This window comes from Mauremys mutica, chromosome 11, assembly GCF_020497125.1.
Source record: "Mauremys mutica isolate MM-2020 ecotype Southern chromosome 11, ASM2049712v1, whole genome shotgun sequence".
NCBI classification, from domain to species: domain Eukaryota; kingdom Metazoa; phylum Chordata; order Testudines; family Geoemydidae; genus Mauremys; species Mauremys mutica.
In genome coordinates this window covers 38,641,388-38,654,659 of record NC_059082.1, presented here as the reverse complement: position 1 = coordinate 38,654,659, position 13,272 = coordinate 38,641,388, and the positions used below count along the sequence as shown (strand labels likewise).

Genomic DNA, 13,272 nt, shown 5'->3' with positions numbered 1-13,272 from the left:
ACAGCGGGTCTCAAACTGTGCGTCAGGACCCCAGAGTGGGTCGCTAGTCGTGACCCATTGTGAGAAGAGGATCACGGTGCAATGAAGTTTGAGACCCCCTGCATTAAAACATTGGCAACTTTCCTGCCTGCCATTGTTAGCACTATTCTGGCGAGGCAAGCTACTGCCCTCAGCGCCAATACTCGCCCTTTAAAGGCGGGGAGGGGCAGATTGTATCGCTCTTACAGTGATCACCAGGCTGGATTTTAATTGTGGCTGATGATTTCTTTTGGCCACTGTTCTCCCATAGGGAGGCTGCAGAACGTTCATACATCTCCGTCTCTCAGGCATGCACACGCTGCAGCCAGGGTGTGAGAAATGCCTGGCCAATGTTAATTCGCTGTCATCCGCCCCGAGTTTTAGCTGCACGGAGCGAGGGTGAGGGCTATAGGCAGGAGACTGGGACTGGAGCCATGTGGTCTGCTGGCGTCACACCAGTAAACAAGTTAATCCTCCTTTCCAAAGGGGCGTGGTGGGTGGGGTGGGAGGGGGAGCGAGGGGGCAGAGTAAAGCTCGGGGAGGCTGCAAGTGGAGCTCAGACTAGCTCAGCACGGCTGGGGGCACGTTCCCCTATAGAAGGGGGGGAGCCCTCGCCCCTCTCTGGCACACACGCAACCCCGCCCGGCTGGAGCTGTCCACGCGTCGTGGTGCTGAACCTGGTCCCTGAGCCCCGTCGCGTGCATCCCGGAGAGGCGCTGGCCGCCCGGCTGAGCAAGCCAGAGCTCGGAGCTGTCCATCGGCTCGGGTGGCGACCCGTAAACCTGCCGGCAGAGCGGAGCCGCTGGCCCATGGGAGGCGGAGCGGGGCTGGTCTGAGCCGGGCGCCGGGAGCCTAGCGGGGGCAGAGCGCTCCAGCCACACCTGCTGCTCGTTCAGCCGAGCCCCGACTGCCCCGGCCCGCCCCGCTATGGCGTTCATGGTGAAGTCCATGGTGGGCGGCCAGCTGAAGAACCTCACCGGGGGGCTGGGCGGCGAGGAGAAGGGCGATGGCGAGAAATCCCCGGCCGAAGCCCAGGGGATGACGCGGGAGGAGTATGAAGAATACCAGAAGCAGCTAGTGGAGGAAAAGTAAGTGCGCTGGGCTCCCGGAGCGCGCCTGGGGGGCTCATGCTAAGCCGTCTGGCCACCTCATCTCCCCCGTGGGCAGATGCCTCGGACCGTGGGAGCCCCTCAGCCACCTCCTCTGCTCCCCAGACGGGCTTTCCGTTCGGGCCCAGGTGAACCCCCCCCCTCCCCCCCCCGTTAAACTTGGCCACGAGATTCATGACCCCCCCCCTCCAAAAAATGTCAGGGGCATTCGGGCGTTTGCTCAATGCAGCGAGGGGCTCCCGGCCAGCGAATCGGGACTGCCCCACAGGGGAGCTGCAAGCCGGGGGTTGCGGTGGAGAGTGCGGTGTCCGGGAAATTCCCCAGCGGCTCCGCCCCGACTTTCATTGCCTAACCCGCCCAGGCACTCACCTAACCCAGCAAACCGCCGGGCGGGCAGCCGCTGAACTAGGCGAATTGTTCTAGCCCGAAGCCCGGCGCACCCCGAGGCAGAGCGTGCGGCTGGGCTGCAGCTGACTTCAGCGCCCCGTCAACCCGCGAGTTTTCCTGCTCCTAAACTCGCAGCAGAGCCGGCGCAGAAGCTGAGCTGTAGTTTAGGAAACTGCTGGGGGGGGGTCTTTGGTTGGTGGGTTTACACCCAAAGGAAACGCAGGCGGAAGGCGGCATTGCACTTACCACGTTCGGATGGTTGTGGAAGGCGGGGAATTTAGTGATGCCGTTTTAATGGAGCCCATAATCTCTTAATCCGCTTTCGCATCGGCGAGATGGGTTTGGCGTCTCCTCCTGGGCCACATGTCACTACAGGTGTTTTTTATGGCTCTCCCTCGAAGTTTGGTTTGGTGTCTCCGGTTCCTGCTTTTTGGGGCGGAGGGTGGCGAACGTCTGTCCGCGTTGAAGGCGCGGAGCGCTGGGTGTGAACTAGCACAATCTGGGCCAGATTGCATCCAGGCTTCCTCCGCACACGCAGAGCCTTCAAACCTGACAAAGACAAGCCTGGAGAAAGAGCCTCCCTTACCGCCACCTGCCTGAAAGGGCTTAATCTGGTCACGGAATTTGTTCAGGCCCGTTTGCTGCACCCCTTTGCATCTCACACTGGGCTCATGCAGTGACTGATTTCTGTGGCGATGAAATTCAGGTGAAAAGGTAATTGACTTGAAGAAACAAATAATCAAGTAGGCTGAAGAGAAGGTTGTGTACATTTCCAGCTGGCTTTCTAGCCTCCAGTTGGCTGACCATTAAATAAACTAAAGTTGGGGGGATCCTGAGCTGAGAGACGGCCCAAAATAGCTGCAAACCCCGGGGCGGGGGGGGGGGGTTCATCGATGTATTTGTTCTTGATTATAAACACTGGAGGGTTTTTTTTTCACCATGTGTTATGTGCTGATTATATTCTGTATAATGCCCAGGCAGGCGTCTGCAATAGAAACTGGCAATAAACTCGTTCCCCCGATGCTGCTGTATTCCCATGTGTGTGGCTGTAGGAGAGAGGCTCAGGTGGGGAAGCCTTTCCCGGATGCCAGTTGGAAAGCAGCCTTTGAGCCCCATCTGGTGAATTAAGACCTGTCCATGTCAGATCAGGACTTCCATTCAGTGCATGCGGGAGCTCAGGGAATGGGTATTAATGACCTGTATTGGACATCTCCTCACAGAACCTGGCCTAGTGAGCAGAGCGGGAGCAGGCTGACAGCCTTTGTTTTCTAATGTTGTTTCCAGGATGGAAAGGGATGCCCAGTTCACCCAGCGCAAAGCAGAGAGAGCCACGCTCCGGACCCACTTTAGAGACAAGTACCGGCTCCCCAAGGTAAAGAGCAAGGCGCGCTCACCTCTGTCGCCTTGTCAGCAGCCCTGCATTCAGGGGAACTCTCTGGATCCCAGCCCATGGTTCCTCAAGGGCGTTCTTTCCAGCAGCTTGTCTTCAGGCAGGCTACCAGCTAGGCACCAGGATGGGGGTACAGGAGGTAGGATTCCTGCCCCACACCGCCCCCACGCTCTTGGGGAAGCATGAGCTCAGAGAGGGGAACAGCTCTTGGCCTGGCTCATTGTGTCCTATTTACAGCTAAGTCAAGGTTTGCATCCCTAAGAACCACTCTGCTCTAGTCAGTTTCCCAGGAAGGTAATACTTCCCCTGAGGCAAGACTGTGCACTTCTAGTCACATCCTCTCTCACTCAGTGTTCCTCTAGCCACAGGCCTTTCTGCTGCAATTGATTGCCCTGCTTCTTCCCTAGTCTACCTACCAGTCTACTAGCTCAGACCCATTTGGGGCACTAAGGGGTAACCCATCAGCTAGAAAAATGTCTTTGCTATCACAGGCTAGGCACATGTCTGGTGCTCATCACCAGGGTGGATGGAGATGCTAGTGGTGATGCAGGTTTTTTTTTCTATATCACTTTATATTTAAATGTTATCAGGCATCCGATCTGGAAAAAAACAGAAACTCACAAAAAGGGCCATAACTCAGAGAAACATTGTCTAATTTTAACCAAAATTGGCAGAAAGTTTTGAAATACAATTGATAATGCAACCACTTACTCAAAATAGTACAGGTGATATATTTGATCATTTTGCCATCTTCTGCCCCCACCCCTTGGTTAAAGCAAAAATCTGTAGCTGCAGGACAGTATGAGCTTGTTTGTATCATGTAATATATCAAAATATTTGTCATTATTTGTAGAATGGACTAATTTGAGAAACGTGTTTCTGTCTTATTTTTCTGAAGCTATGCAGATAATAAGACCCCTAACCTTAATTATAAAATATAGTTATCTGCTCAGCTGGAGACGTGAGTCTAAAGCACTCATGGTACAACTATAAGAACATAAGAACGGCCAAACTGGGTCAAACCAAAGGTCCGTCTAGCCCAGTAGCCTGTCTTCCAACCGTGGCCAATGCCAGGTGCTTCAGAGGGGATGAACAGAACAGGTAATCACCAAGTGATCCATCTCCTGTCACCCATTTCCAGCTTCTGGCAAAAAGGGGTTAGGGACACCCTCCCTGCCCATCCCAGCTAATAGCCATTGATGGAGCTGTCCTCCATGAACTTATCTAATTCTTTTTTGAACTCTATTATATTCTTGGTCTTCACAACATCCTGTGGCAAAGAGTTCCACAGGTTGACTGTGCGTTGTGTGAAGAAATACTTCCCTTTGTTTGTTCTAAACCTGCTTCCTATTAACTTCATTTGGTGACCCCGGCTCTTGTGTTTGGTGACCCCTGGCTCTTCCTTTTTTACTTTCTCCACACCAGTCTTGATTTTATAACAATCATATCCCCCCTTAGTTGTCTCTTTTCCAAACTGAAAAGTCCCAATCTTATTAATCTCGCCTCATACGGAAGCTGTTCCATACCCCTAATATTTTTGTTGTCCTTTTCTGTACCTTTTCCAATTCCAATATATCTTTTTTAAGATGGGGTGACCAGAACTGCACGCAGTATTCAAGTAATTATTATGGTCTTACTATCACTGACTACAATGACAATATCTGTAAACCACTTATATAACAGTAATGACTCTTAGTAGAAGGGCTTAGAAAGTCTTGTCCGATATATTGTGTGCATAACCAAGTATAACCATGTATGCTTACATAACCATCCATATAACTATGAGCCACTGAATGGCTAATGCAGCACCCCTTCGAGCAATATTTACTCTCAAAAATAGTCCCCATGATTTGCAGATAGTTGAAATGTTTCTACTCCCCCTTCGAATCTGTGTCTGATGTGTGCAATACGCTGTTGCTGCACTCATCCCTGCCACAGCTGCATGCACCAGAGCACACCAAAGCTTCCCTGTGGTACTTGCATCTCCTTGTTGCACAGGTCCTCTCACAGCCACACTCACAAAGGTGAGGGTGGCTTCTGGAGCAGGTGCCAACACAATCATTTTGGGAACGAGCTGTCCCCTGCTATCCATCACCCATCCGTTATTGACAGGGGACACAAAGATACTGAGCTGGTACATGATTCCATATGTGTGACCGGTAATTACCATGTTTCAGGTGCTGCTTGAAGGAGGCTATTGTTGCTGGCAATTTCTCATTTGTTTTGTCCTTAGCAAACAATGGGTAGCGCCCATTATGCAGAGATGCTTCTTTCTTATCACACTGTAACAAAGATACCAGTGAGACAGAGGCTGCTGCCCCTGAAAAAGCAGCAATGGGCTGGACTGCAGTTACCTACCTTCAAATTTTCCTAATATCCTGAGCAAGGGCTACTTGATTCAGCTACTGCTTGGGTCTCTGTTACCTCTCTGGTGAGGTCAGGTCTGTCCATGTCATGAATTCAAAGTAACAGTCCCAATTTAATAAGCCATCAACAGGCAGAGACGGAGCTACCTCCTGGACTGTCAGATCATCTTTGATGTGTGACCATGGCTGAGTGTTTCTGCTCTTTGCCCTCAAAACTGCTCATCCTGCGGATAATGGGAGCAGGCTTATAAATGACAGCCTGCAGTTAGGTTACTGACACACCACAGCTGGTATTTCACACTTGTTCTTGGGATGGGAAGAAATCATTTTTCCTTTGCACACAGCTAAGGGGAAAATGAGCAGTGTTCATACAGAACATATCTCACTAGCCTGCCCCTGAGCTGACCAACACACAGATCCGATGGCCAAGAATCCGAGCACCATTAGACTGTCCCTTTGGGTCTACAAAGTGGTACTGTTGTGAGCCAGATATGAAATGCCAAATGCTCTATGGGTCATAGGCAGAGTGAGACTGGCTTGGAAATGCATATGCTAGGAGAAGGCTTTGGGGACCATGAGTGGTGCACATTTGAGGTCATGGTCAAGAGGCTCCTGGGATACAGCTCCCTTCCTGGCAGATGACCTGTGTTTAATTTAAAAATGCTGTAAAATGCAAATGCAGAGCCAGGTTGGTTTGAGCCCTGCTATGCCAGATGAAGACCCCCAAATAACAGTTTGGGGGGGTCACTTGGTGACTAGAGCTGCCCTTTCCCCTGACCTGGCTTTATAATGAGGCAAACTCTCCAGAGGACTCCAGCAGCATTATAGAGGGCAGAACAGACAGCACTGATGCAGCAGGCATGCAATACTGAGCTGGGGCATGAACTGAGCATGCGTGGCCCCAGAATTCAGGGGTGCTAAGCATGGGCACACAGACCACACCAAGGCACACAAAGCCAGCTCCAAAAAGGGACATAGGAGGTCAAGTCCCAGTTTCGGGCACTGCTACCTCCTGCTAGGCACCAGCTGCCTTGCTTATGCCTAAGCCCCAGTACGATTCTCAAACCAGGGGCAATAAGCAGGGCCCTGCATAGCTTCTCTGAGGGGCTCACTCTGGTAGCCATGCTCATAGGCCACCTAACACCATACCAGGTGTGGGGGTGGGGGAGTGGAGATAGCCACCCTTAGGCTGTAACTCAATGGTTGGGGTACGTGCCCTGAATACAGGAGACCCTGGGTCAGTTTAATTCTCTGCTTGGTGTGCAGAAGGGATTTGACTAGAGAGCTGCCCTCACTCAAGTGAGAGCCCTAATCACTGAACTAAGGGATCTTCTGAAGTGAGCTCATCTCTTGTCAAAGCTGTTCCACTTTAATTCCATAATTAACTATTCATTGGGCCACAGAAAGTGTGAGAATCATGCAGTGGGCCAGTGGTCTGGGTACTCACCCAGGCTGTGGGAGACTCTGGGTCAATCCCCTGCTGCTTGATGAGATGGGATTTGAACGGGGCTCTCCTACCTCGCAAGTGACTGTCCTAACAGCTGGGCAATGACATGTTCAGAAGCTGGGCTCCCACAGGTTTTCCTGTTGCAGCTGATTCACTTTAATTAAATATTAAGTGAGCCAAAGCAGCCCTCTGTGCTTAGGGTGCTCTCCTAGCCACTTGGAGACCCTAGTTCAATTCCTCCAGCTTCCTGATGATGAAAAGCAATTTGAACAGCGAGCTCCCCTGGGCTTTAATTAAATATCAGTTGGGCAAAACCAAGCAAGAGTAGCCCTCTGTAGTGGTTTGGGTGCTCAGGTGGGATGCTGAAGTCCCTTGTTCAACTCCTCCAGCTGCCTGAGGAGAAACAAGCCATGAGCTCCTTCAGTCTTTCCAGTTGAAGCTCGTCCACTTTAATTAAATATTAAAATAGGGCCAAAAGAGGAGCCTGGCATGAGAAGCCCTCTCTAGCCCAGCAGTTAGGGCACTCAGCTGGGCTGTTGAAGACCCTGGTTCCATTCTCTTGTGTGCTTGAGGAGAAAGGATGCAACTTCCCCCTTGTATTAAATATGTATTGCGTCACAGAAAACACATCAATCACTCTTGACCCCACAGCTAGGACACCACCACCCCCAGTTGGTTGCTCATCAGACATCTCCCCAAAAGTCTTTGACTTGGCAGGGTCTGTGCACACCATTGGCAGAATCCTCATGACGTCAGTAATAGCTAATGTTGGCTCACAGGAGGCTGGTAGCTCAACCACTGATAGATTTTTCTCCAGCCAAGACAATGTGCTGCTCTTTGGGGTCTTTCTTAGAGTTCCATCCAAGTTGAAGAGGGAAAGTGGAACAGGTGCCAGCTCACACTTCATCACACCCTGGCTACCAACCTCTCTGCGCTAGGCAATAACTGTCAGCTTGCGGAATATCTGACGATCAATAGCTATCTCTTGTGCTAGCTGCTGCTGCTTTTGTTCGATTGCCTTGTTGGGATTACCAAATGATTTGAGATTAGACCTGTCTATGGGATCAAAGAGATTTACCTCACCCCTTTGCAGCCTACTGGTTACAAACTGCTTCTTTTCTTGTAGGCCATTCTCACTTCTCATGCACAAACTTTCTGCAATTTCAGGTGGGGCCCCAGTCCACATTGCAATGTTCACACGTGGCTGTCTGTCATCTGGGCTAAAAGGATTTGTCATTCAGTCACAACTTTTCTAATATCTGGGACAGCAGTTTCATCTTCAGCCATGCACTGTGTGGTAGCTTCTTGGTGGAGCTCTGTTGCTGAAGGCTGCATTCCACACATTTGTTTTGTCATAGCTGTTACAGCTGCCTCAAAATGTGCAGTCAGGTAATACTTGGTCAGAGCCTTATCTTTTGTCAAAGATGCTGATGCTTCTCACAGTCCTTGCTGAGAGATTGCTCGATGGCCATGTCATGCCATATGCCACTGAAGGGTCTGGCAGTCCAGTATACTGCTCCTTGGCTATCAGCTAGGGCATGATGTATAGCTGGCTTCTCCTCCAGAAGTCTGGCTTCTGCTATAGTTACACATCTCCACCTAGCATAATTCACGTGACCACACTACAAATGTCTCAAGTTCCCTAGCCTTGTTATCATCTCTCTTTGCTCCTCTGTAATCCATCAGTAGTTGGGGAAAATCCATTACATAGTTCTCCCAGAACAGAAATGTATCTGAACAGATTGTTCCTTGGGTAACATAAGTGTCCATGAGCTGACTGGGTTCTGTTCATGAAGTCTGCCACAGCATTCTGTGCTTCCACTCTGTCTTTTCTGTGTGCCTCAAATGCTTCAATTGGTGTTTGAATTTTCTCCAAGATGCATCTCTCCTCATCTTCTTACCATTGTTCATGGAATCACCAAGTGCCATCCATTTGAAGCAATTCATTGCCTCATTTATAAGTTTGTGGATTCCAACACCACAGTTATATGCTCTTCCTCTTAGAGTATGGCTGATGGCAGAAGCACCATAGTTGCTGGCTTCCACAAGGATGTCTTCAAACCCACTTTCCTACATCACACTGCCTAGATCACCCATGAAATTCTTTGCAGGATGCATGCCTCCCACATCAAGGTGGCCATGGTCAAATTCCTTTTGATTCCTCCATTTCATAATCTGTGCTTTGCAGTAGATTGGGCCCAGTCTTGGCTCAGAGAGTGGAACATATCCTCAAAATATTTCATCATCATGGTATACGCTGAATTAACATCAGTTGCCAATGCAGGAATCATTGGACAATAGCCCATAATCATAAAATATAAAATAGCAGACAGGAAAAAGTCTCAATATCAGTCCACTCTACAAATAATGACAAACATGTTGATGTATTACAGGGTAGAAATGAGCTGATAGTGTTGTGTGACTACAGACTTCCACTTTACCCAAAGGCCTAAAAGGACAGGAAAATGCATCAAATATATCACTTGGGGACACCCAGTTCCCAAATTTTCCCAACCAGTACTAGTTTGAGTATATAGTTGCACTATCAATTGTATTTAGAAGCTTGCTGCCAATTTTGGTTAAAATTAGACAATGTATCTTCAAGTTATGGGCCTTTTTGTAACTTCTTTGATTTTCTTCAGATTGGCTCCCTGACGACATTTAAACATTACGTGATATAGAAAAACAGCACCACTACCAGCAACTCCATCTGCCCTGGTGATGACCACCAGATATGTGCCTAGTGTGATAGCAATGACATTTTTCTAGCTAACCCCTTTTTAAACCTGGCTGGTGGATTAGATACAATACCTGCAGCCTCTTAAAAACCACAGTGCAACACTCTCATGCCTTCCTTACAGCTCTGTGCCGGGGAGCTGTGCTGACGCTCCCCTGCTAACGCCTAGCGGCTCGCCATACCACTGCACCATGCAGCCACCTGGCTGGCCGGAAGACAGCAGTCCCTTTGAGTGGCAATTAGTAATAGGCTTACGTGTACATCTGTTTTTTTCTGGCAGTCTGTCGTGTGAGCCATTCTGCTGTACTGTCAACTCACCTTCTCCTGCTCAAAATCGATCTCTGTCTGCAAAGCCCCATTGTGCATCCACTCTCACTGATCTCGTTTCACCAGGGATTTGGCTGCTACCTCAATAGAAATAGCAAATCAGGAGAAACTCCACTGAAGTCAGTCACTTGAGCCTAGATCCTCAAAGGTATTTAGGTGCCTAACTCCCATTGATTTCATTGACAGTAGAGTAACAATATCTTCCTTCAACCGGCATTGTCTCCCCCCTCCATTTCACCTGCTCTTTCTTAGGCTAATTCCTATTGTGGTACATCTGCTTAGAGCTGTATGACTGATTCACTGGGAACAATTTAATCTACGATAATTCAGCCTCCTTCTTTGTTCATGGAATAACTCAAGCGCATCACAGTTTCTTTAAGTGAATTCAACAAAAAAGCACTTTTTAAAAATTCTCTGACTTGATTGTGAATATTCTAAATTGCCCCTTTGTTGATTTAGTTTTGAAAGGTCAGATCAGTCCTTTGCTATTGTTTCAGTGTCCCTATTGGATAAGCACACATGCACTTCTTATAGGCAGGCCAAAAACCATTTTCTACCAACATTAGTGCCAGGTAACTGGATTGATCAGGGGTTTGTTTCTATAAACACACAAGAGGGGGAAACATGTTCAAAGTAAAGGAACACGTATTAATTCACAAGTTTCTCTGTCTCATTCACCCAGCTCTCATTAGTGTCGATATTTTTGTTCAAATACACAATTTTCTTCCGTGAATCTTTTTCTGCAGTAGCTACTGATCCTATCCAGCTGTTGTGCCAACTCTTTCAAAGGCGTCCTGTGGTTCGTCAGTGTATTAATCCTCCCAATCTGATCCTGATTCAGCAGGTGACTCAAGCGCCTGAGTAAAGTTAAGCATGTGCTGAAATCCAGCATTACTCAGAAAAACATGGAGGCATATGTTTCAGTCTCTTTGATTTCAGTGGCACTGAAGCACATGCCTAATGCTGAGTAAGTGATTAAGAACAATGCTGAACTGGGGCTTCTATTCTCTTCCACTTCCCACTTGTTCTCTCCTTCCTTATCTCTGTCCCAGAGCCTGATTCTGAACTACTCACTCATGCTCTTCTCTTTGATCGATGTGACCCTGTAGAATGAAACAGATGATAGTCAGATCCAGCTAGCCGGAGGGGACGTGGAGCTCCCGAAGGAGCTGGCTAAGATGATCGAGCAAGACAACGAGGAGGAAGAGGAAAAGGACTCTGTTATCGGACAGCTGACCAGCATCCAGAACCTGGACCTTGATTCCCTGAAGGATAAAGCCCAGGCCACGCTAGAGGACCTGAAGCAGTCAGCTGAAAAGTGTTCTATTATGTGACGCAGCTGGTTCCCTCGACGTAACACCCCATTCTGAACCGTATAATGTTGGGGGGGAGGAGGGATGCAGTGGATGGTCTGGGGGAAATGATGGTGTATGAAAATTAACTAGTGGGAACCCCACAGAGTTTGTCACCCTTCCCTATGTGACTTGGATATCTTTTCTAAACCCATGCTCCGCCTAGATTCCACGAAACAGACGTACATGTCCTGTTCCTCTCATGACGTGTTTTTCCAGTGCGAGGCCGGAGTCAGGAGGCAGCACTGTCCGCCCTCAGCACCCCTCCTGAGGTCAGATCTAAAACTGCCTGTGCCACTGCTCACATGGGTGACCGAGTTCCTCTGCCCATTTTAATCTTTGAGTGCAGAAGGGAGGGATGGTTGTGCTGAGGGTTGCTGAGCCATGCCTGTGAATGGGAGCAAAAAAACCTCTTTAGAGGAGCAGACTGGCATTGCTCCTCTGCCTTCACTCCCATCTTGGTGAAGGAGATTTGGAGCAAACCTCCTGGAGGCGATGACCAGTGTTCCCTTTGCTTGCCAGACACAAGCCGTGACAGGGAAATTTCCCACATCCACTTAACTAAGGCCAAGAAATAATACTACTACTTTGCCCTGATAGCACCTTTCATGCATTGATCTCAAAGCACTTGGCAAAGGAGGGGACAGTTATATTGGTCCCATTTTAGAGGGGGGAAACTGAGGCACAGAGCAGTTACGCTACTTGCCCAGGTCAGCAGCAGGATCAGGAATAGAGTCCAGACTGGTGGGTGCTCAGTCAGCTTAGACCATAGTCGCCCTTCCGTGTAAGAAATGTCACTTACTGGAAACGCGTTCAAATGCTGTGTCACTTCTACAATATGGGGCCTACTATAATTCATGTTCCTTAAAGGAGAGAGGATAATTCAGCTCTGTGTAATGAGGGGGAAATCTATCTATACATTGTGATGTAACCATGCCAAGTTTTCATCTGACTTTCTACCCCTTATATACCCTCCTTATTCTATGGTATTGATATAATTGATGGAATAAATACCAGGAGATCTCTATGCATTTCTTTCTCACCAGTATCTCCATGCTAAAAAGATGGATGGTCCAGCATGGGCCACATTTTCCCCCTGTACAGTCAGTGTTCTTTGTGCAGTAGCCAAGGATGGACTCAGTAAACTACCATAGACTGTGATCCCTTTTAAAAAGCATGAAAAACATAAGAACGGCCCTACTGGGTCAGACCAAAGGTCCATCTAGCTCAGTATCCTGTCTTCCAACAGTGGCCAGTGCCAGGTGCCCCAGAGGGAATGAACAGAACAGGTAATCATCAAGTGATCCCCTGTTGCTCATTCCCAGTCTCAGTGGACACAGATCTGTCTGTGGGGAGTGTGTATGTCTGAAGCGCTTTGCCTTTTTCCAACCTTTGCCAAGATTTCTAAAAGATGCCTTCTCCGGGTGAAAGAATGTCTGGGAAAGGGTAACCGGTCCATGTGGGTAATGCTTAAATCTCCAGGCAACTCTGCCACGTCTCATAATGATGGTGAGAAATACTTTGCACTTCCAAAGCACTTTCCATCAAAGTACTTTACACATGTGAGCCTCAGCACCCCTGGGAGAGAGGGAAGTATTATTATCCCTATTTTACAGATAGGGAAATTGAGGCCCGGGGATGTTTCTTGGATTTTAAGGCCATTTGGAACCATTATGATCATTTAGGCTATGTCTACACTACAGAGCCTGTGCAGGAATACCACCTCCCCAAATGGTAGCTATGTCACAAGAAGTGCTCTTCCATTGGCATAGTTGCATCTGCACTGGGGGTTTTGTCAGCATAGCTAGGTCAGTCAGGGGTGTGTTTTTCTCACACCACTGCCCGACAAAGCTGTGCTGATATATAATTTTTAAGTGCAGACCAAGGCCAGTGGTTCTCTTTATGCTGTGGGACCATCCTCCCATCTAGCTAGGACCCTTCTCCCATGTAACAACATGGGAAGGGCAGACTGGTCATGATCCCCCACAAGTCGAGAATCCACGATCTAGCATGAGGCCCGGTCTACACGTAAAATGTAGGCTGACCTAGCAGTGATGCTCACGAGTATGAAGTGAAGCTTTAGCTCCAACCACAGCAGGTCCTGATCATCTGCAGCAAACATTGGAACAGTAGAAAAAA

General features: G+C 48.7%; 1 protein-coding gene across 1 annotated transcript; it reads left to right on the top strand.

The window, feature by feature from the left end:
* The first annotated feature begins 556 nt into the window (after positions 1-556).
* On the top strand, positions 557-12,130 carry CPLX3 (complexin 3). Its single transcript, XM_044980565.1, has 3 exons — positions 557-1,106; positions 2,799-2,886; positions 10,891-12,130. Exons 1-3 carry the CDS (start codon positions 946-948, stop codon positions 11,113-11,115), a joined length of 474 nt encoding a protein of 157 aa, XP_044836500.1. The 5' UTR covers positions 557-945; the 3' UTR covers positions 11,116-12,130.
* Positions 12,131-13,272: the final 1,142 nt, after the last annotated feature.